General features: G+C 56.5%; 1 protein-coding gene across 2 annotated transcripts in view; it reads right to left on the bottom strand.

The window, feature by feature from the left end:
* ITPR3 (inositol 1,4,5-trisphosphate receptor type 3) overlaps positions 1–9,448 on the bottom strand; it is a 38,198-nt gene extending 28,750 nt beyond the window's left edge. The window contains exons 1-2 of one of the 2 annotated variants that reach the window (XM_065740343.1): positions 9,029–9,448; positions 2,842–2,912 (exon numbers count right to left, since the gene is read on the bottom strand). In XM_065740343.1, the coding sequence (XP_065596415.1) occupies positions 2,842–2,912; positions 9,029–9,117 (160 nt within the window). In that variant the 5' untranslated portion in view covers positions 9,118–9,448. The remainder of the gene's footprint in view (positions 1–2,841; positions 2,913–9,028) is intronic. The other variant, XM_065740344.1, reaches the window with a different exon arrangement.
* Between the last annotated feature and the right edge of the window lie 14,479 nt (positions 9,449–23,927).

Genomic DNA, 23,927 nt, shown 5'->3' with positions numbered 1-23,927 from the left:
ACTGCTGCTCTGCCATGACTGCTCACAGCTCAGTGGGCAGTGCTGGAAGCTACAAGCAAGCACTGCACAAATCTGTGCTACAAACACCTGCACGCCCATCCTAAAAGGGGTGCTTTGGTGGTGCAAAGGGCTCGGGTCCTGGCAGCTGGGTACAACTCGCAGAGGTGCTCCAGTTTGACTCTTTCTCTCCATCATGCTGCAGCCAGGACAGATGTGAATCAAAGCACAGAGCGGCTCTCTGGAAATCTGCAGATGCAGTGTGAGCCCTGATTCAGCTCCGGGTTGGAAGCTGTGCAGGGATGGGGGCAGGAAGGGACCCGCAGCCTGGGTCACCCGAATTAAGCCTGAAATAGCAGCGCAGAAACTTCAGACACAAAAGGAAAAAAATCACTTCCATCTCTGGCCCCGCTCCCGGCTTGCTGGCAAGCATGTATTTATTTACCTGGGAGTGACGAACAAACAAGCCCAGAGCACAGTTCTCACCGGCTCAGGACGCTGGTGAGAGGCCAAGTTTCACATTTCGTTTTACAGGTCTGTTTGCTAATGGCATGTCCCGTGCCAAGGAGGCTTTGTGATGCTGGGCTTCTAATCGGGGACTCAGAGCAGCTGCTGCAGTGCCTGGCTGCATTCTCCCACTGCCTCCCAGCAGCACCAACAGGGCCACCTGCAGCACCTTGAGTTGTTTTCATTAAATTGCTAATTAGGTTGCAAAAGGACCTGGTACAAAAGAGAAACTGAGCGGAGAGGGAAGAAATCCAACAAAGCTACTAGGAGATAGATGCAAATCAAACCCCTGGCTGCAAGCACTCCCTTGAGGAGTGGGGCTGCTCAACCTCCCCATCCCTCAGCTCTGTGTTGTAAGGAGGGAAACTGAGGCACAGAGTTGGCTGCAGAGGGGAAAGCTCTGACGAAACTCTTGTTGGAATCTGTAGTTTTGGGATCCTGGGTCTGAGCACCAAGATGGGTGGTGGGCTTAAATCCCACTGAGTGCAGGATTGAGGCGTCGTCTTAGCTTCTTCCTGATGTGCCATAATGCAGGGCTGGGGAAGGGTTAGAGTGAAGAAAACACCAAGGAAAGGCTCCTCAATGGGTTTGGGTACTTCCAAAACCCATGTAGGTCTGCAGGAGAAAGACCCATTCCCATCACCATGCCCCAGACAGAGCCACTGGGCAGCATGGGAGCAGAGCTGGAAGGGTAGGGTCCAACCACAGGATAAGGAGATAGCAACAGCCCATTAAAGCCCTCCTAAGTCTTTTGCTGCTGCAGCAGGGAAACAGCACCAGCCCTTTGTTTTTACCTCCCTCGCAGTGATAGCTATTGAGAAGGCAAACTGCTAGTTTTCCGGCCATTAAAGCAAGCAGCTGGATATCCTGATAGGGTTTGCATGGAGCAGGGCTGAGTCTGGAGCAGACCTGGGTCTGGAAAAGACATTCAACACCCACCCATATCCAGGAAGGGAGATGCTGTGACTGCTGGGACTGGAGGAAGGGCTGGGGGTTTGCCATGGCTCCCAGCTGTTCCTAGGTGAAAGTCCATCAGGAACAGAGAGGCTGTGGGGTGTGTCAGGGCTGTGGGGCTGGCAGTAGTCCTGGTAGCCAGCTCCACGCACAAAGGAGGGGTCCTACAGAGAGCAAGGTTACTGCTCACCAGAAGGGACGGCACCTGCAGGGTGCTCCACTGTAGGAAGGTAAAGCTGCCCCGTGGAAGGGGCTGGGGCAGGATGCAGGGTGGGTGACCAACATTTAAAGAGAATATATATATATATTAAAAAATTTTTTTTTTTTAAAGGGGATCTGAAATACCTGATAGAAAAGGAATGGCTGCCATTAACCAAATCCCAAATCCAGCCCTGTGACCACTGGCTTGGGGGGTTTCTCAGTGCACAGCACTGCTTCATCCCGTCTGCCACACCATCCGCAGGGTGCTCTGGGCACTCAGCCCAACCGAGATGCTCTTTGGGACACATCCTTTCCCCTGTGTTTTGCATGGGGCAGCCAGGCACGCACATAGAGTTTCCCAGGTAGATGCAGTGCTTGGTGCAGCAATTTGCTTCCAGCAGAGCCCCAGGTTCACTGCTGCCTCACTGCTCAGCCCCAGGGCTTGCAAAGCCAGGGAGCAGGAGGCAGAAGCTGCTCTCCCCAGCAGCCTGTCTTAGCTTCCCATCTGTCCCAGCCCTTCACTGACTCATTCCCTTCCCACCTGGACTGGCCAGCATGGCCCACTCCCACTCAAGGTTGCCAGCACAGGAAGCAGTGAACACAGCCCTGAGCACTGAAGGAGACGGCACAGCCCAAAACGTGACCACTGAGGATGGGGAGGGATTTCCCATCTCTCCCTGCATGCCTTGTAAAAGGGAGGCTTAATCCCCTGGCTCGCTCTGAGGTGCAGCCAAGCACAGCAGATGTAATTCGTGCTGAGTGAGAACAGACTTGCCTTGCAATAGTTTGTTGCAACTGGAATTCTCTCTGTGCCCTCCTGGACCCTTTCTGTCCCTCCCTGTCCCCTGCTCGCAGCCAGGTGAAGCTGCCAGCATCCCTGAGGATGTGTTTGGGCACAGCCAGACCCACCTTTGCAGAGGACAGCCCTCAGCCACCTCTCCACCTTAGGGCTGGGCTATGGGGGTCCTAAGGACCATCCCACCTGGGAGCAGTTCCAAGAAAAGCATAAATGTTCCGAAAGGCGAAGAGAGGATGGTCAGTGACCAAACGGCCAAGTGACGACCTACAGAGGCTGCCTGCAGCACCTCCCAGCCTTGGCGAGCTGGAGCTGCTGTCCCCATCCCCAGCATGGATGCTCAGTTGTTCCCAAGCAGTGGCAGGGCTGGCCCAGCCCCATCTCACCTCGAAACTTCTTGGGAGGGTTGTCCAGGTCTCCAGCCGCCGGCTCCACCACGCACCGGTCATCCACCAGCCTGCAGGACAGAGCAGAGGCAGAGCTTGAGACGACACAGCAGCCAGGCTCGAGCAAGCAAAGCAGCAAACACACCATTGGCACCTGCTCCAAAGCATCAAAGCCCACACCTCCAGCTTTCTACCCCTTTGCATTCTACCAGTATTCAGCACGATGCTCAGCTCCAGCAGCCTCTCCTCAGTGCCTGCCCTGAACACATCACATCACCCTTGCTCGCTGCCCCCCCCAGGTAATACTGATGCATATTTCCTTACCTCCCCTTGGGGCAAACACAGTGGTGCAGCACTGAGCTGTGTCCCGGGGCCTTTGCTCAGTGATCCATGCTGGAGGCTCTGACGCCCACACCCTGCAGGAGCAGGTCCTGCTGTGCCCAGCTGAGCCAAATCCACCTTGGGGCGATGGGCACCGTGCAGAGCAGGCTGCTGCCTGTGACAGGGGTGGGGATGCTGCCCACAGCCCCATGCTGCCATCATCTGCAATGAGTTCAGCTTTCACTTAATGGTTCTCCTTCCCCAGAAGGGAGCTAACCTCATGGATGCACAGGGTGTAAACTGCTGCAGGAGGTGGCACAACCCCTAAAAGTATAATAATCTGCTTGCAGGTGTCAGCTCTACCCATCAGACACTGAGCTCCGTGCTTCCTCTCTGCATCCCCCCTTCACTTCCCCAGACTCCTGCAGCCTGTGCCTTGCATGCTGAGGATCCTCCCCTCAACTTCAGGACATCACCCCAATGTCATGGAGACCAGAGAAGCCCAGGCTGACGCCAGGCATCCCTCTGCTTGGCCCCAGAGCCCCAAGGGCCAGTGGGCACCCAGCTCTGCAGGAGTTTGAGGCTTTCAAGGGAACAGGCAGCAGCGGTGGGACAGGCTGGACCCGCTCGCCTGCTTTCTGCCAACCCCTGGGAAGTGATGCAAGGAGAGAAACCGTGCTGTGCCCCAGGCGAGGAAGTGAGGAGCGTGTCCCCACCTGAATCCGGGTGGCTGGGAAGTGGGAGCAGGAATGAAGCAACGATGCAATCTGGGGGGGAATGCAGAGCTGGGGCAGGACAGGTGCAGCGGGCATGTGGCACTGCCCTGGGGACTCGATGCAGCTGACAAAGACAGCAAAGTGCAAATGCAGCTGGGCACGTCACACTGCAGCGGGCTTGCAACAAGAGAGATCCCACTTGCAGCTCCAGCTGCTCACTGGAGGAGGGGAAAATTCCTCTCCATCATTTGGCAGAGAGGAATTCGGCCTCGGCACTGATGGATTGGGACCCCAGGGACCCCGGTACTGCTGCGTCCTTGGCAGCAGGGCTGGAGCAGCAGCCAGCGTCCCAGTGTACAGCCCACAGCACAGTGGGACCTCTGCTTTCACCCTCTGTTAGGACCCCAAAACGCAGCCAGGCCCTGTGCTGCAGCACCAGGCGTTACAGTGCTGCCAGGAGAGAGGTTTGCTGAAGCTGCAGCTCCTGGGGCTTGGGGGAAATTCACTTCAGCTTTCAAGAAGAGAAAGAAAAGCAATCTCTCTAATATTTTTGATGGCAGCAACAGTGAAGATTCAGAAGATTTTGGACAACAAAAACTCATGAGGTTTTGATAACGGATGTCAAGCGTTTTGCTAGGCAGGGCTTAGCTCACACTTGTGGTTGGGTGCTGGGCTCCCCACTCACCCCAGCACTTCCACAGCAGCTGGAAAGGAGCTGGGACCCCCACGGGCACTTGGGACAGTAAGAAGGTCTGTGAAGAGAGGACAAACGAAAGCAGGGAGGAGTGCGGGGGCTCCACTGCATGCATCTCACTGCACAGGAGATATGCAAAGCCTCAGCCCAGCCCGATGCCAGCCGTAGGCTCTTTTGGTTTCTATTACTTCCCAATGCTGCCTGGCACACACATTGCCTGAGTCAAATGAGAGCTACATAGCACAGCATTGTCCTTCAGCAAGTGCCCAATTCAGCTCCCACCACCCCCTACAAGAGCAGAAGGACGTTTTCATTCCTGCTCTTTAAAAACATGTTCAAAATGTACATTCTCCATCATGACTAAGGGTCTCCAAGGAAGCATCTGACCCACGCAGCCCATTTCCAGTGCAGAAGTCTCCTGCAGGAGCCAGCTCCTGTGGCTCCTGCACCCAATGTCACCGCTGTGCCACACAGCACTGCAGACAGCAACCTGCCAAGCTGCAAGTCTTAATTAGTTAATGACCTCAGTGCAGTTTCCATGTCTTTAATGCTCAAATTACACACTCCGCAGGAATGCAGAGTATTATTTTTCTTGAAGTGATACTAGCATTATTCAGTTAAAAACTGCTGAAAGCAGAAAGGATCCTGACACGGTGGACATGAGTCACCTGGGTTGCTGCTGGGAATGTGCTTCCCCCAGCACCACGCAGAGCTCCCTCCGCTATCAGTGTGCTGCGGGCCGCTGGCTTTCATTTCCCAGGTGCTAATGAGAGAATACCGTCGGAGTCTGATCACCTGGAGGAAGATCTCGCAGGAAGGCTGAGGGCACTGCTGCCAACCTCACACTTCACCGCTCTGAAGTGCCCCGGGTGTGATCCTGCAGCCCTGCATGCTGCTGCCCGCAGCGCGTGCGAGCATCTGGTTAGCTTTAAGCCCTGCAGCGCTTCCAGCGGGGCTCTCTGCATGCTCCCAAACAGAGCACAAAGTGACTCCCTGGCCCCCGGCCAGCACGAGGCAGAGCCTTCGCCGGAGGTCAGGGGAAGCAGCTCTTCCAGCGCTGCAATCCGCAGCCGCCGGACACCCCTGACCCCCCCGGGGACGGCAGCCGGCTGGGGCTGTCCTGGAGGAGAGGAGGAGAGCAGAGCTCAGCATCAGGCACGGGGCTGTGTCAGCCCCTCAGGCTTGGGATGGGCACAGTGCCCGCAGGCAAACGGAGCAAAAATAAAGCAAGTGAGCCACAAAAATGCAGCCTTGCCCTCGCTGTCCCAGCACCGCGAGGATGCTGCTGCCTGCCTTGTGTCTCCTCCTTGTGTCCTGACCCAGAGTGGCTGCAGTTGTCCTTTCACCAGCTGTGTTTCCCTCAGCTGCTCCACCCTGTACATCCACCTGCAACCACAATTACAGCTATTAAAGGTGTTATTTCATGCTAAACAGCCAACTGCCATCCGGGCGGGTTTGCCACCTCTGTCAGCCCCCACTGCCAGTCCCTGAGCTCCTAAGGTGGCAAGGACAGGGCAGCCCAACCCCAAGCAGCATCTCACTGCTCCTGGCTGGCACCTGTTGGCCCAGCAGGAACATGAGCTGAGATGGGGACAATCCTGCCTGTGGTTTTCCCAGGGTGCACAGCATCACCACATCCAGCAGTGGAGCAGGAACCAAATCACAATCCCCCAGCCCTCCTCCCTGCCTGGCACTGGATTGCTTGGCGTGGATGATGCCCACAGAGCACCTCACCATAGCAGCTGCTTCCCATTCCAAAAGCTCCTGTGCACAAAGCTGCCATTTCCTCAACCTGCAGCAGTCCCACAGAGACCTCCCCTGCCTCAAAGCAAGCTCAGAGCACAGATGAGCCAACCCTGGGATCCCACATCTCCTCGCACCTCCTGGGCAGCTTCCCAAGCCCCAAACCCTCAGTTCAGATGTGCCCATCCCATTGCCCAAAGCTCTGAAAAGGCAACACGTCGCTCCCAGGGCGTCCAACCAAGGGACACGACCCCGGTCAGCTCCTGCCCTGTGCTTCTCAAATAACCTCCTCCTATTTGGTCCGTCTTCAGCATTTCAGAGTGTTTGGGTATTTTGGCTCAGTGTTCCTCCATCTTGCTGTGTGCACACAAGTGCTCCCCACCCTGCAGTGCGATGTTTTTCCTCCTTCAGAGCAAACGCCCACTGCAGCCAGTGGCTGTGGGAGGAAGGCTTTGTGCCCCCACTGTGATTGGGGGGAAGGAAGGAGGGAGGAGGTCAGCCAGGGGGGCTGCAGGACTCCTCCTGCACCAACCCCTCCAGTATGCAGGCCCTGGATGCATGGAGAAAAGAGATGACTTTAGGAGTTAAGGCTCAGTGTTAATAAGCAGCCTGGTTCTGCCTCCCTGCATCTTTCCAGGGCAGCCCAGTGATGGTGAGCAGCAAGGCTGCTGTACCCCTCCCAACCCAGGAACCCCCATAGCTCAAGGGGGGTGATAAGAGCCTGGCAAGATCCCACAGATGGTGGGACTGAGTCAAGAGCAGCCTCATGTGCTGGCTGGGTCCCATTCTGCTGACAGACACCTTGCTTCATTTTGCAGCCATATCCATCCAAGAGAAGCTTGTGTAAACGGCTCCAAACACCTCTGCACCTGATTCCTGCATCCCAAACACAGACAGAGCCCTGTGCATCCTGCAGCAGCACCCGCAAGCACCACTGGGTTTGCATTTAGGTGCCATTTAGACAAACATCATCCAGGAAACCCCAAAGACTATAGAAGTGCTCTTGGGAAGAGCTCACCTCCCCACTAGGCTGCTGGCACAGGGAACCCCAGCACCAGAACACTGGGTACGTGCCCTAACAGGGCACTGGAAACTCTCTATATCATCACATAAAGATCCCACTGCAGGCTCCCCACAGCCCTGGACGAGGGAAGATGGAGGGAGCCCTTCCGGCACGATGCTCGGCTGGGCACGCAGCACCCGGCTGGGGCTGGCAGAGCTATTTGCCTTGCAAATGAAGCAAATAAGGTCCCAAACAGGCAGCAGCAGGGCTGGGGAGAAGCACTCTCAGTGAGTCACCCAGTCCCTTATCACAGGACTGATTTAAGGTGCGGTTGGGTCTCCCAGGTCGCAGGGCACACAGGAAAACAGAGGGTGGGAAATAACCCAGAGAAAACAGGGGTCTGGGAAAAGCAGGCCTGGCAAAAGCCACACTGGGGTCTGGGAGCACAGCCTGCCTTACAAATGTAGGACTGGAGAAGCATCCTGCAGAAAAGGGAGCCAGAGCTACAAAGGGACTGGAGCCTGAAAGTATCTAAACATCACTTTGTTTGGCTCCTGGCAAGCCATTGGGACACGCTGCGTGGGCTAATAACCGGTGCTGGCTCTGCTGGAGCCCTCTCCACCTCCAGTCTCACCTCCAGGATGGGAAGGCAGCGTGCTGCCAAGCACACAGACCCCACCACGGAGACCTCTCCCAAGGAGACCCCGAGGTGAGGGCCGGGCACAACAAGGCTGCATCCCACACATGCAGGACCCGACGTCAGCACCGTACACAGCTGCACACACCCGGTTTTGTGCCTGCGCCCACCAGCACAGCTTCGGGCAGCCCCCAGCTGCTGGCCAGGGCATAGCTCCAGCAGGCATTATCCGAGAGGCTGTGTGTACCCCACAGTGGGTGTGCATACACATGTAGGCGACGTATGTACGTCTCCAGTTCTACACAGGCATGTGGGAGCAAGTGCATTCAGCACAGATTATAGAGCCGGGCAGCTCCTGCCCCAGGAATCCCATCCAAGACAACATTCCTGCCTGATCTCAGCCTCTCCTACATGCACCGTGGGACAAGTACTGGCACAGACTCACGTCCTAGGAGCAGCATCAGGTTTGGTGCTCAGGGATGCAGGAAAGGTTTGGGTCCCTGCTATGTGCAGCCCAGGGGTTTTGCCCCAGTGTTATTTTAGCATGAAAACAGAAGGGACAAGGGACAGATCCCCGAGGTCGGGCTGTAAGATCCCCTCCTGTGTGTCTGAGGGCTGCAAGGAGACAGCTCATTCAGGAACTGCCCATGCCCTGCTTCTCCCAGCCCATCCAGCCCAAGGTGGGAAGCAAAAGCCATCACTGCCTGGTGCCAGGACAGCAGCCCACAGCCACACAGGGCCAGGCTGGGAGCCACATGCTGCCATCCCCACCAAACCATCCCAGTCAGCCCTGTGTGCAGCCCCACGGACCCTCCTGCTGTCTGAGCCCCACCTTATCCCCCTAAAGCTGGGAAAATACCTTCTGGCCATGGCTGCTGTGGGCTGCAGGGCCAAATTGTGCCCCAGCAGCAACCAGCAAACGCAATGGGGACTTCATATCCTGTCTTTCCCACGCCCAACACCTGCAAAGAGGTTTCAATCCCTTCTTCCCACCCAGCTCAGCCTCAGCACCACCTTCCCTTCCCCGTTTGCCCCAGAAGCAAACCCGCAGTGCCGGGACAGGTCTCACTCACCCCAAAGTGCTGATGAAGCCATTGACAGAGCCCTCGGCGTACAGGGAGACGATGTCCCCGATGTGCAGGAAACTCGACATCTCATTCATGGTTGCCCTCGGGTCGGCACAGAGCTCTTCTTCCCGACGTCACCTCCCCGGGCACGAATCCACCATGGAGCAAGAGGGGCTCAGGGTCGTGCCCGGGGGCTCTCCCAGCCCAGCCCTCGCCCCCTGCCCCTCGCCCGTTCCCTGTGAGCAGCGGAGGGGAGCGGGACGAACTCGAGCAACTTTTACATGTGCCGCGCAGGACTCGAGCCAAGGGAGCCGGGCAGCGGCGGGAGGGGGAGGAGGAGGAGGAGGAGGAGGAGGAGAGCGAGGGGAAGAGGCTCAAGGAGAGCCCTGCATGGGATCTATCCGGCTGCCCGTGCCTCCGTCTCCCCACAGCTTTCTACCTGCAGCCAATAGAGAGCAATCAGGAAGTCCTGCTCGAAAAAGCGTGCAAATATTTTTGGCCTGGGAGGAGAACCGGAGCGGCACGGCGAAGGGAGGGGGTGGGGGGGGTACCCAAAATGAGGCCCCACCCTCTGCTCCCCGCCTCCTGGCTTAGGGGAGCGAGGGCTTGGACGGGAGGGGGCCGGCACCCCGCTGCCGTCGGTCGCCGTGTCACCGGGCGGCGGACGCGGGGCTCTCCGCAGCCGAGCGGAAGCGCTCGGAGTTGCCCGCAGCCGCCCCGGGCTGGGGGGGCTGTTTGGAGAAGCACGGGGTGCTTTCTGTACCGGCCGTGGGGGCCCGCGGGGTGCTGCACAAAAGCAAGCGCAGGGGAGCCGGCTGCGCTTTGCATTCATGGCCGAACTAAGGTCCTGGCGTAGCTGCGATGTGCCCGCTGCCCCTGACCCCCCCGTGCCCTCCTGCCCTCGGCTGCTGTCCCGCTGCTGTGGCCGCCCCAGGACGGGTAGCCGGGTACCCAGCCCTCCGGCCTCGCTCCTAAAGCCCAACAGCCGCCGCCGGGGCAGCGCAGGTATCCCGCACCACCTGCGGAGCCGGGGAAAGCCCCAGCTGAGGATAGGGCGGCTCTGGCTGGGTTTTTCTACCCCAGGCAAGTGCTTGAGGCAGGAAAGTCCCCGAAGCCCAGCTGCCAGCAGGCTGCCCCGTGCTGGAGCAGCTGCCCCTCCTGCTGCCTCTCCATCCCCCTCCCACTCGTGCACCATCAACCAACCCCCTCCCCCCCACCGGAGCTCTCCCGCTGCACCCCCGACCACCAGCCCCATTCATTAAGCCCACCCCTCCCACTACTACCGGTAGCTGCGAGCAGGATTGAGCCCCCCCATCCCCAGAGCTCCCCCCTGGTGCCTGCAGCCCATCACCACACCGGGCCGGGCAGGCAGCTCTGTGCTCCAGTGTAACACCAGTGGAAAAGGAGAGCGTCCTCAGAACATCTTCTGGACAGCGCAGCTGCCCTAGTTCCACACTTTAATTAAAACTTGCCTGCTGTAAAAACAACATCGGAAGGGGAATGGAAAAAAAAACATGATGCATTTTCCTCGTTTATTTCTCTCCTGTCCTCTTTTTTTTTTTTTTCTTTTTTTTTTTTTCTCCACAAACAAGCACACAGGTTTTCAGGAACCTAAACCTTGCCCTAAATAGTGGATTTTGTTTTTTTCCACTAGGAAACGGACAGGTCCCCTGGCAGAACAAAGGGAAAAAAAAATTAGTGCAATTCCTCCGGGGGGGAGATGCGAATTCAGGTCCATCAGGATTAGCTGCGTTTTCAGCACAGGACAAATTTAGAAGCCTTTATCTCAGGGCAACAGAGGGGGAAAGGAGAAGATCATAAAAAAAAAAAATGCTGCTGCTAAAAGCAAATGAAGGTTTCAAAACAGGAGCTCAGAGGGCCCCAAAGGAATCGGAGACCGAAACTTTGTGCACAAATCAGCTGCAGTGATCAAAGGCACACGGCATCTCGGCCAGCAGCGCCGTGCACCCATCCATGTGCACCTCCAGTCCAGCCTGGTGAGGCTCCTGATGCACTCATCCTTCCCAGGGCACGACTTGTGTTTGCGGAGCACCGAGAGGTGAAATCACAGGGACACACAAATACTCCATCGCGCTGAACACACGTGTGCCTGGCCTGGTTTCTCCTGTCCAGAAGAACGGCAGCAGTGAGTTGCAGCCTCTTGCATCCTCCTTTGCATCCCCTCCTCCAGACTGAACATCCCCAACCAACTCCACCGAGGCCAGACTGAACATCCCCAACCAACTCCACCGAGGATGGAGAATAGAAAACATTTTGGTGGTGCATCCCTGCCCCAACCACAACGCTGCCAACCTCCTGTGTCCCCATAGCTCGGGCCCTGGGCTGCCCCCATCCTGTGGGGATGCTCTGTGCACAGCACAGCCCCAGGTGAGCGGCACAGCGCCGGCCTTGGGGATGCTCCCAGGCACACACGCTGGGTGGCTGCCTTGCTCCTCACACAGCCTGGGTCCTGGGAAGATTGAGGAGTTAAAAATAAGAGCGTTTCCTTCCTTACCCCCTACTTCAGGCCAAGTGATAAATAAAAACTGTGAGTTTCTACCCCCCGGAGAGGAAGCGGCTGCAGAGAGGCGGTCGGTGAGTCAGTCCCGCAGCAGCCACCCCTCTCCCAGGCACAGCCTTCATCCCTGGCAGGGCCGGAACCGCATTCCTTTCCCATGCTGAAACTGCTCCTTCTGCAGGTAGCCGCTCCAACTGAGGGGCAGCATCCTTCCCTGGTCTTCCCCGGTCCCCTCCGGTCCCGTCCACATGACATTCCCCACGGTGGCCCTGGGCTGCCGGGCTCCGCAGTGAGTGCTCCCAACACTGCAGCTACATTGCAGGATGGAGATGGCTGCAGAAACCTCCAAAAATCTCCCAAAGCCCAACTGGAGCTCCAGGCTGGTCAGGGGCTGTGAAAGCTCTGAAGGTGGGATGGGAATGCTGGGCAGGTTGGGGTACAGGAGGCAAATGGGTCATGGTACCAAAGCAGCATCCCCATGCCCTGCTGGGTCCCCAGCTAGTGTTTGCATTGGGATCCCCAGACTAAGGCTGGGAGTGCAAGGGTAAAGCTGGTTGCATGAGGGAAGAGAAAGATAACTGAAGCCTCCTTTGTTTGTGGAGGAGGAATGGAGACACTCGGGCCCTTGTGTGCATTGCAAGAAGGCTCTGCTGGCAGCCATACAGAACAGGGGGACTCTTTGGCCAGGAGAAGGGTTTGCCCCCCTTGTCAGAGTGCTCCAGGTGCACTCTGACCCCAAGGATGCAGCACAGAGGCTACTTGGGCTCTGTGTGCCCTCCACACCCCTGTGCACTCCTGCCCAGCACCCGCAGTGAGCAGGCAGGGCAGCACCGACTGCAGGCTCTATCTATCAGCAGGAAGGGGACACTTCTCCTCTTAGGTGAGGATGTCAGAGCTCAGATGAACCGCCACCAAAACAATTGCTTTGCCTTTGCAATGCTACCTGCATCAGCATAGTCAGACCCCAGATTCACTTGGTTTGAGCTGAAAACCCAAATCCCAAACCTCCCTGCCAGCAGCCATCTGAAAGGTGACCCAAGGTCTTCCGTGCTGGGCTGAGACCCCCGCAGGTGACTTCATTAATGGGAACAGAGGAGAGACAGCCCCCTCCTGCCCGTCCCATCTGTACCTCCCCAGCAGCCCCATGGGAGCTGCCGTGCTCCCCCCAAAATAGCTCACAGACAGCATGACTTTGGCCCACATCCTCAAAGGTGACAAGGCTTTAGATTATGTGCAAGAACCCCACACACTGCACATGCTGAGCCCCTTGCACAGCCCCATGCACGCTGGGCTCACACCAGAAAGGAAGAGAGAAGCCATTGGAAAATAGGGCAAAACTGAGCCCATACCTCCCAACCCACCTCTGTTCCTTGCCCGTCTTCTGCCCCCCATGTCTGAGCCAACAGATGGGCACATCCTGCCCCAGGGAGAGCAGCAGGTGCTGAGTGGAGGGAAAGAAGCCCCCACAGCCCTCCAGCCTCCCTGAGAAGGGTTAAGCCAAGCTGGCATTGAAAGCACTTTGTACTTGGGTTTAAAAATACAGCCAATCCCCCGCGGTGCAGCGCCATGCAAGTCACAGGTATATTTCCACCGTTGAGCCAATAACCCTCCCCAAGGGAAATTTAGGCTTTTTATGATTAAAAGGGGAAAAAATAATAGCAGGGAATTAAATATAGTACGGAGCAAGAGAACAATTAGTAGTTGCCATTAGCGACACCGGGCCAAGTTTGGGACAAACGCTGACGTTGTCTGAAGAGCAGCAGAGACAGTGACATTGGGGACTGGGGACACCCAGGGCTGAGCTGAGCATGGGCAGCCCGACCCCGAGCACGCAGCAGCCCGCCGGCACCAGCCACACCTCATGGGCATGATTTCGCTGCCTTCACTTTATCAGGAACAAATGGAAGTGTTTGCTCAGGCTTGCAACTTCCCTAATAAGCAAACACGGGTTAATAGTGGGTGGAGCAGGGGCTGAGGCTGGGACTGTACCCTCGCTGTGGGCATGGAGGGCAGAGAGCAGCAGGGACAGAGCAGGCAAGGCGAGAGCCCTGCTCCCCGTTCCCCATCCCGACCCATTTGTTGCCCAAGACCCACGGTGTTGCACAACCCTCCCTTGCAGCGCTGCCCGGTCACTGCCCTGCCTCGCACTTGTCACTCGTTTGTGGCTTCCATGCAAACTCCTGCAGTTACACAGCATTTTTTTGCTGCACATCAGCTGACTTGTTGCCCACTGCAGTCATGCCCATGTGAGAGCAGCACTGGCAGCTTTGCAGGCTCATCCCCAAGGGCACGCACTGCTTAACCCCTGACATCTCCTCCCTGTGCCCCGTGGCCTCATGTGGTCCCAGTGATGGGCTCATTTTCAAGAGCAACCCCAAGAATATCTGCAACCAGATCAGCTCTACTGGCACAAGCTGAGAGATCTTTTTCTGCCTCTCCTTTCTCACACCAGCATTTGCCATCCAATGGAGAAGCCCGGAGGGATCTGCTGCAAGCTGCTCCAGCCCAGCAGCGCCTGTGGCACGGCCTCCCCTTTCAATAGCTCTTTTTGGAGATGGATTACCACACCAAGCAGCATTTCCTCTGCCTACAAGCAGGCCACTCAGGCCCTGTTGCCTGGCTCGTGGTCAGTGTGCAGTGATGAATGAACAACGCTCCTTATCAGAGCGGGGCAACGCGCTCTGCGGGCACAGTGCCACACACGCACAGTGCCGGCGGTGGGACAGACTGCAGCTCCATCCCTGCTGGGACCAGGACAGGGGTGCACTGCCCTGTTGGGGTGCACTGCTGCACCCAGCCCAGCTGCGGGGACACTGCGGTGTCACAGGGGAGAAGGACACAGCAGAAAAGGACCCGGCGTGGACCCGTCCTGCCCCAGCCTCCATTTCCCCCTGTAAAGTTTCATATAAAATGGCTGTTCTGAGGTTCTTCCCTCCTGCTCGGCTTTTTGAGACAAGTTGGTGCCGAGCAGCCTAATTGCAGTCTTTGCTGAGATAACCACACGCTTCACTGCTGAAGGAGAGGTTGGGTTATGGTGGGCATGGGGCCAGGGCTGGCTGAACCTGGCAGAGCCACTGCCTCCCTGCGCTCCATCCCACTGAGGGACAGGGGACAGGCAGACACTGCTCCCTTACACCGAGGGCACACGGAGCAGGGGAGCATGCAGGCAGCCCTGCAATGATGCAAGGAAACATGCTGTGAGTGTGATTGCAGCCGTGCTGGTGGCATGGCTCCAGTTGGAGAGCGGTGCTCGGGGCTGTGCCTCAATCCCAGCACATGGGGACATGGGTGCTCAGTGAGGTCCCATAAACATTTCCCCAAAGTTCTGCTCTTGTTAGCATGGGGAAAGTAGATGTGAGTACTCACTAGGAGCGAAGACCTGCGGTGCCTCAAGCACTGCTTACAGCCAGAGCTAACTCCATCCCTGGGCAGCAGAAATCTCTGAGCAAAAGGAGTGCTGGGAGTAGGGGCACCCCTAGAGGTGTCCAGCACGCCAGTTACCATCCTGGGCAGTAGAATGCATTTTTGCTTTTGTTCCAGCAGAGATATATCCCCGGGTGCACCACGGTTGGGATGCAAATGCGGGAGCAGAGAGCAGCTGTGAGGAGCAGTGCTGCACCCATGAGCACCTTGCTCAGGAGCCCGGCTCTTCCCATGGCTGCAGCTCTCACATCACCTGCACAGAGGTGGGGAAGATTTCCAAGCTCACATCCCTCCGTGCACGTGCCTCAGTACAGCAGATGCCAATTGCACCAGGGAAGAGCAGACCCCGCAGGGTGGGTGCTCACAGCTCAGGGCCCACCATGTCCTTGTCTGTGGTCAGGCACTGTGGATCACATTGGTCACAGAGCTGCAGCCCCATGGGAAGTGCCCCCACCAGCAAACTCCCCTTCCCAGACACCCACCACTGCAATTAGAGGGCTCAGGGTGGGCTCTCTCTCCCCACACCTTGAGATTGCCAGACCAAAGAAGTTCCAAGCTTCTTCCTGCACAAAGCGCTCTCAGCAAAGAGCAGGGGAAGTTCAGGTGTGCAGTAGTAAGCACTCTGTTGGACACGTTTCCTCACTCCCAAATCCATCTCATCATGCTGGGATGGGTCGGAAAGCAGTCCAGAGGCAGCTTCCACCAGCACAGGGGAGCACACTGAACAAAGACCCATCACCCCTGTTTGCAGAAGGGAAGAGTTAGTCACGCTGTGCTGAGCACTGCTGAGTCACCCTCAGGCATGGAGCTGTGGGATATGGGATGGCAGAGGGTGGGAGCGGCTGTTTGCTGCGTTTCCATGTGAATCAATCGGGGCTAAAAGCAAGACAGCGGCAAGCTGAGAGGGAAGAGGAATAGCCAGCAATGGTTTACAGCTGCGAATGAAAAGAAAAGGGAACCATAGAGGTGTTTTATTTGCAAGACTGAAGCTGGCTTTAAAAATTATAGGTAACATTGTATTAGGTTTTATATAGCACTGAGAGCCCCCAAAGCTATTTCACATGCTGCAGCAACACTGCTCCTGCCTGCCTGCTTCAGAGCAGCAGCTGGGCTGGGATTTTGGAAAGGGTCGGCCCCTCGCTGGGGCTCACGGTGGGCACACAGTCTGGGGAGCTGATGGCTCAGAAACATGCTGTCCCAGGAGCACAGCTGGCTCCGTGCTGCTCATTGGGAGCCCATCCAGGGGCAGAATGTGATCGCCTCATTGGACTTCTAAGCTGGGACACGACACGTGTTTGTGTTGGTAAAGCAGAGTGTTGTTTATTGTGGATGGAGAACACCTCCCATCTGGCATTTCGTTTTAACACCCAATGTTTGGCTCACCGGTGATGAACATTTCCTTTGATCGGAATCGTGGCTCTCAGTGGGCAAAATGCTCCAATGTGCTGGGAGGGAGTGCACCCAGCCTGGCCGAGCAGCACAGCCATGGGTTCCTCTGATGGGGCCACTTCTTGCTCCTCATCCCAGCTAGGAATGTTTCCAGCTCAGCTTTCCATACTGAGACATCCCCGGTTCGTGTGTCCCACAGCACAAGGTCAGGGTGCCCTGTGGGAAGGCTGTGGTTGGGGCAAGCAGGGGGAGATGCCCCGACACCCTACGTCTGCAAAGGGAGTCAAGTGTGCGTGTAAAGCAGCAATTATCTGCGTGTAAAAGCCGGCATTGCTCCATCCCAGAGGAGGGAGGGGAGCACTCAGCCCATGGCATGAGAAATTCCTGCCCACGGCGCTCACCCCCAGGGCTTGAATCATTTCTCTCATCCGACACAAGATGGACGATTTTCTCAAAAAAGGGCTCTTTGTTTCTCCAACATTTCTCCCGTCTGGGCCAGGGCTCTGAGCCCTCTTTGTTGCTTTCACAGTGATTCCAGCAGCAGAGAGGGGACTTCTGAGGCCCATCTGAATGGCGAGGGCAGAGCACAGCAGATGCCCCACGCGGAGGAAGCACTGTGCATGCTGGGGGAGCTTTGTTTTTGAAAAATACCAGGCTACATCCTCAGTGGTTTCAAATTTGGGGCACAGATTGTCTACTTGCTCTGCGATTTTAGAGCACCTGAAAATAATGGGATCTTAGGCTGGAGGCGATCTCTGGAACCTCTTAGCTGCCATCATCATACAAATGGGTCGTAATAAAAAATAAATTAGTGTGAGTCCACAGCAGCCAGCAGAGCTCCATCCCTTCCTCAGGCTGAGGATCCGGATGAATATTTCATTGAAAATATCCTATTATGTTGGCTCATATCATCGGAATATCTGCGCGTCTCGCACTCATAGTGCAACTTTACAACAGCTTTGTGAGACCTGGAAACCTCAGATGGAAAGTTATTTCTGGCACAGGCCGTCTATTTCACGCCGTGTTGGTGCAGCATCCCACGCAGAGCAGAGCGGGGCTGGGGAAGAAGCAGTGCAGCTCACAGCAGGGCTGCACCGATGCAGGAAATGGTGTGGAGAGCGCTCCCATGGCACATCCATGTCTGCAGCAGCTCCCATCAGCGCCCTTGGGGCTCCTCAGCCCGTGCAGGTTGCAGCACTTGCTCCAGCACTGCGTTGCTGTTTGTAAACAGCGCTCTTGAAATACGTCGTGCAGGATTTGGGAGCACCACGTGAGCGTGCAGCTCTCACCACGGTGAGGGCCCAGCTCTGCTCTCATAGGAGAGAGCAGAAGAGTGCATCCAGCCCACTGCCACTGCTCACCCCACACGGTGCCAAGCACAGCTCTGTGCAGACCCCTGTAACTCCCACCCATACCATGGGAGCAGCACAGAGACGAGGGCAGCTCTGCCCGGGGATGCTGTGGAAATGACTGTCATCTCTGGCAGCTCTCATTTAGCTGATGACACCAGCTGCTTCCCAGAGCAGTGCACTTAACCCAAGTGACTCAGCCGAGGCAAACCCTTCCTCCTGGCACCTCCATGCCCTGTGCTGCTGTGTGACACATGGCCTGGCAGAAGGGCACCACTAAGAATACCCACATTTTGTATAGCACTTTTCTACGGGAAATCCCACAGAAGTTTATTTGGAGCTCAAGGTTTCTAGGGACACATCAAGGACGCAGAGTTCTGGTACCCAGGGTGGTGATGTGGGATGTGTCTATTGACGCAAAAGCTCTGCTCAACCCATCTAGTGAGAAAGTAACAATGGCCCTGGTTAATTCACCATCAGGGTCCACAGTGAACACCTCCAAGATGAGCAGAGAGGGGATCCCCCCCTCTCACCACTGTTGTTTCAGTTTGTCCAGGAGAGTTCAGCTGGCACAGCCCCATTTTGCAGAAGGAGAACATCCGAGCTGTGCTGGAGCCAACGCAGGTGGAAGTCCGGGGGGGGGGGAACCCATGCTGGGAGAGCTCTGAAATAAGCCCAAGGCGCACAGGGAACGCCTGGAGAGCCAGTGTGGACACGGCGGGCTTTGTCTGGGGCAGGTCGGCTGGGTGTGTGCTTCCTGGCATACAATTCCCAGATTAGCAGGAGCTGGGCTGCCAGCAGCTCCTCCAGCACCACTCACATGGTTTCTCCCATGTACTCAGATGGAAGTTGTGGAAGATATTAAAGAAACCTGGAAGGAAGAGGGAAAGAAAGAAAGGAAATAAACGAATTCAACGGAGAACTGTTTAATAAGGGAACTTGAGAGCGAAGAGGGAGAAGCACATTCACACAAAATGTTTAATTGAAACCAACTCAAACCAAACCTGTCCACCCAACCAGAACTGTGAGATGTGCAGGTCCTTCTCCAAGAAACAGGACAGGTTCTCCAAGAAGCAAGCAAGAAGAATCCACCTCCGCACTCAGCTCTCCAACAAGATTCGGGATTTCACATCCCCCGCATTGTGGCTGCTGAGGACAAGGACAGTGATTTGTTGGGGGGAGGCTGCCCCAGGAGCTGTCCCCAGCGCAGGGCTGGCAGCACCCACTCCCCACGTGCTCTTCCTGCTGATGGAGCAGAGGAAGCTGTGTTGTTTTCCTCTCTCTCCATCCACTTGTCCCATTGGTACCAACACTTGGGTGATGGGACCAGCAGCAGCACATGCATCTGAGGCTGAAGCACTGCCCAGAGCCCTCATCAGCCCCTGTATCAGAAGTATTTAGGAATGTGGCACTGGTCCCTGCAGGGCTGCGGGGGGTAGGAGGTGGTAACACCTCGTGGAGAGGGGTAACTGAGGCAGGGAGTGCAGAGCCAGGCTGGTCAGAGGCACAGCCTTAAAAGCAGGCCCATTTAATACAAAAGCTGAAAGGTGCTGCTGTTCCTGAAGAAATGACCTGCTGCACCTGTACAGATCTGTGCTGCTGGTACTGTGTGGCTTTCAGCATGCTGGCCTTGCTGGAGGAGGCAGCACACACAGTCCTGACCCACTCTGAGCAGGTGACAATCAGCATCGAGCACAGAGCATCACAGTGGCTCCCAGCTCCAGGAGAGACGTCCCACGTCAGCACACTGATAGTGTCTTTCCCTTCTAAACTGACCTCAGCCTTCTCCAGGTGATCCTGCTCCACGTGCTCCCAGCTTTGCCTGGCTTCTCCCAAAGCCACCAGTGGCTGCTCTGCTTTTGGAAAACCTTGGCATAAGAAAGAAATGTGTCAAAGGCGGTCACTGTGCCTGCAAAGCCCTCCCACCCAGGAAGTAATAGGTTAGTTTCTCCAGGGGATAAGGAAAAAGATGCAGGAGACCACAGTATGGGAAAGGATGGCAGCTCTGAAATGTTCTGGACCTAAAAGGAAAATCTGGAGGGAATGTTCTGTGCAGAACAATTCTGTGCTGGGAACAAACGTGAGAAGGAGAAGGGTTTGGGTCTTCTCTCCCCACAGGAGGAGGTCCCAAGTGATGATGCTCAGCTCACATACCTCACCATCAGCCCTCCACCATGGACATGCAGAACTGCCCTTCCCATATTTATACACCAGAAGGTGTGTAAATCAGAAGGTGTATTTTTAAGTTGTTTTGTCCTAGATAGATCACAGCTTGACAGCTCTTCCAACCTTTGCAAGAGATGAGCTGCTTTGTGCTGAGCTCTCCGGACACGGCTGTTTGATGAGCACCCAAAATGCTCCAATAGCTGCTACAGAAACAAGGCCTGGATCTGCGGGGCTCTTTGAAGCTGGATAAATCTGATGCACACAAGAAATGCTTTGCCTGGATCCTCCTATTCCCTTCATCCAGAGCACAGAGCCAGTGCAGCTGTGCCAGACCTGGACCCGGTGTCAGCACGGTGGCTGTGTGCTGCAGGAGCATCCACAGCTCCGTGGATCACAGCAACATCACATCATGAGGACAGTTAAGTGACACGTGGGTGCACAAACCGTGCAGAGCACGGCGACTTCAGTGTGGTGCGGGCCCCATTTCGGCTGAACGGGGCTCCCACCGAGGCTGGCGTGCCTCCACGTCCACCCAAAACCCGCGTGGCCCGCGCACATCTGGCACAGCTGGCTGTGCCCCCGTCTTTCCATCCCAGCCGGGCGCGGGGACCCGGCGCGGCCCCGCACACCCCCACGCGTGTCTGCGGCGGGCGGCTGCGTTGGTCCGGCTCGGTTTGAAGTCCGAGAGTGCCACCTGGTGCTGCGAGAGGACCGACAGACCCAGACGGGACGGACCGGAGGGGGATGCTCCTATCGAGGGGAGGAGCCCACCTGTACTTCAGCAGTGCTGCAGGGGGCTCTGCAGGCAGGTCGGGGAGCTCAGGGCTCGTGGGTCTGCTCTCAGCTGCCTGCAGAAGCGGCTGCTCCTCGCTTTCCATCTCCATCGAGCTCATGAAGGCACGAATCTGCAGCAAAAGGATTGAAAACGGAGACATAAGAGGGGACAGAATGTCTCTGTACAGTTGGATTCTGATGTAACGCTATTTGCAGTGGTTAATCTTGGAAAAAAAACGCTGAGCTTGCCCTCTGCCACCGACCCAATCTGCCATCCTTACACCTCAGGAGTGCATTGTGCAGTGGAGTGGATGTCCCATAACCTAACTGCTCACTTACTTCTCATCTCCTCACTTTTCCCAGGCATGGTTATGCTGTTTGGAAACCTGTTTTAAAAACTTTCTAACAGGTTCAGTCAGCTCCTCAGACTGCTGTTAAAACCCAGAGTCCCTCTCTCTTTGCTGTCTGGAACAAAATATCGACCGTTTCTCAAGGAGCTGATTTACTGCACTGCACCAGTGAGCAGAGAGGGGGCCGGGTTTGTCTGCTGTCTGCACGGTGCGCTGCTCACACCCCACACCCATGCTCGGGCTGCATTAAACCACGAACCCTCCCACCACCCCACCTCCTTCCTGCAGCTCTATCAGGTCCTGCTGCTTTTTCAGAGTCTTTCAGAGCCCTGGCTGAGGAGCTGGAGGCTCTGCTCTGCTGCAGGTTCATTTCTCTGCTGCAAACCTGCCCAGGTTTTGTTATCTGAATTGCAGACACCCATCCTTCTCCCACCACGGCCTCCTCTGGGCTTGCTCCTGCTGTTGTGCAGATTTTTGGGGTAGTCATTAGCTACTCAGACCCCATCTCACAGGAAGATCCAGTCTGTGGGGTCATCTCTTGCTCTACTTTGGATCAGTGTGTTACAGAAGCACAGAAGCTATTGCAATGGGATTGGCAGACAGCAAGCTGATTCTGCACATGCAGCTTGCTCCAGGGCTGCTGGGCAACCACTTTCCCCAATTAAACAACCATAGTCACAGCATGGGCTGTAAGACCAGGACCAAATCCCCAAGGCCTGGCTTTTGCCACTGTCCTTACTTCCCACCCATCCATCTCTTCTCAGCAAATATCCCAACACCCATCATCACAATCCTGAGACTATTCCTTGCTCAGAAAGGACATAGAGAGGAGCCTCAGAAACAACCCTGAAAGCACACACCTCTGATGCACTGGTGCTTTGGCAGTGCCAGTGATCATTTTTAGCACCCCCACACCAATCCATTCCTACAGCTTTTCTCAGGTCTGAGGGCACTGCACAGCAGTCCTTCCCTTAGCCCCACACTCTCACCAACCTTATGCAAAGTCCTCTGGTGTCTGTTCAACCTGTTCCACAGAGACAGCTCTGCTTTCGGGTATCCTGCACCCTGATCTGTATGAAACAAATCCAAAGAAAGCAGTGACTGTCCAGGGCAAGTGAATGTCTGACAGAAGACACAGTACCAGGTCCAGGTCCTCCGGTGATGGCAGAGCAGCCAGATACACCTGGCTCTGGGGCTGGTGGAAAACAGCCTGCAGTGCCCTATCCCTCCCACTGCTGGGTGATTATCTGTGCTCTCTGCCATGACCTTTGGGTGCCCTGACTCCCAGGGCAGTCCCCTGGCTAATGCTCTCCAACACAGCCCTGATGCCAGCATTCAGCAGCAGCCCCAAGGCTCAGACCCCTGAAAACAGCTTTAGACAGGAGAGGGGTGGGTGTGGGCAAACACAGAAGCCAGGGGTGAGGGAGAAGGGAGTTCTCTCACCCTCCAAGCCTCTCACCTTTCAGGAGCTGCCCTTTCTGCCATTCAGTGTCAAGGTCCATTGAAAACATCAGCTCAGGGCTTGCAGAGTAGGTGTCTTTATCAGCAGCATCCAGATCTTGAAGGAACTCATCCCTGGAAGCAAAGCAATTAGGAGTGATGGAAGGAAGGCAGGAGCAGCACTGCCGTTTGTGACCCTGGATCTGACTGTCCCTTGTCAGCAGCATGGAGAGGCCAAGGGATGCAAAGGGCTGCAGTGCAGGTTCCTTGGTGCCACACAGGTCACTGCTGGATGCCACAGCCTGCACAGAGCAACCTGGGAGCTCCTGGGAACGCCTGCCTGCTGGGGACAGCTGAAATGCTTTTTGGAAGCCAACTGCAGCCTTACTGGGAATGCTGGGCTCATTTCAATGCTCTCATGTGAAACAGTTGCTGCTGGCTGCTCAGAGTACCGGAACAGGCAGCCCCCTGCAGAGCACCACCTGCATGGGATCTGGTGGAGCTGATGCAGCTGAGGAGACCTCACCCCACCCCTCAGGACACCTTTGCCCACGAGGACACCGCACTGAAATGACTGTAACCCCATGTCATCCCCCTCTCTTACATCACCGGAGCTCTGTCAACGACAGCTTCATCTACAGCTGCCTCCTCCTTGCCAGCCGCCCCGCTGCTCTGCGGGACCACAGTGTCTCCAGGAGCCTTCATCCTATCCCCCACCGCTGCCGGCTCTGCGTTGCTGGTGGTCGGGCAGCTCCTGCTGGCGCTGCTGCACAGCGATCCCTGCAGGCTGACCTCCTGCAGCTCCCCCAGCAGCAGCTTCATGCTGTCCCCCTCCTCATCCTTGCAGTGCTCCTTGCATGGGATCCGCCCACGGGAGGGCTCAACCCCCTCCGCCTGCCGGCTGCGGCGACCTGCAGCAGCCCCCTGCTGCTCTGCTTGGGGCTCCTGTGCCCCCAGCAATCTCTTCGGGTACCTAAAGAGGCTCCTGAGGAACTGGAGCAGGGAGGGATGGCAGGAGGGCCGGGCAGCCCGTGAGGCATCCATGGCACTGTGAGTGGGACTGTGGGGCAGCCGGTGCCCAACGGCTCAAAATGGATTCAAACCCAACGGTCCTCAACGGCTCAGAGCACAGAGCGGAGCAGGGCCGGGGCTCTGCAGAGGGGGGATGGCACCCAGCGGGGTGAAACCTGCACACTGTGGGCAGAGAGGGGGCCCCAAAAGGGAGGGCTCCCCTCTACCCACAGCATCCCCAGCTCTGCTACGGTTTGACCTAGCCCTGAATGCTTGCCCTGCTCAGGGGGTTGGGAGGAAGGCTCACAGAAAGGCTCACGGACCCTCCAGCTCTGTGGCCAACACCTGAAAGCTGCAACACTCCTGCAGGCGGCAGCAGGGCGAATGGCTTTGAAAGCAGCAGCTGTGTTTGCCATCGCAGTGCCACACATCCATGACAACGATGGCAGCAAACTGCAGCAAACCCAGCTGCCCATCTCTCCCTG

Source organism: Cyrtonyx montezumae, unplaced genomic scaffold (genome assembly GCF_038088225.1).
Source record: "Cyrtonyx montezumae isolate F1298 unplaced genomic scaffold, pur_monq_1.0 scaffold_26, whole genome shotgun sequence".
Lineage (NCBI taxonomy): Eukaryota > Metazoa > Chordata > Aves > Galliformes > Odontophoridae > Cyrtonyx > Cyrtonyx montezumae.
This window is presented reverse-complemented; position numbering and strand designations above follow the sequence as displayed.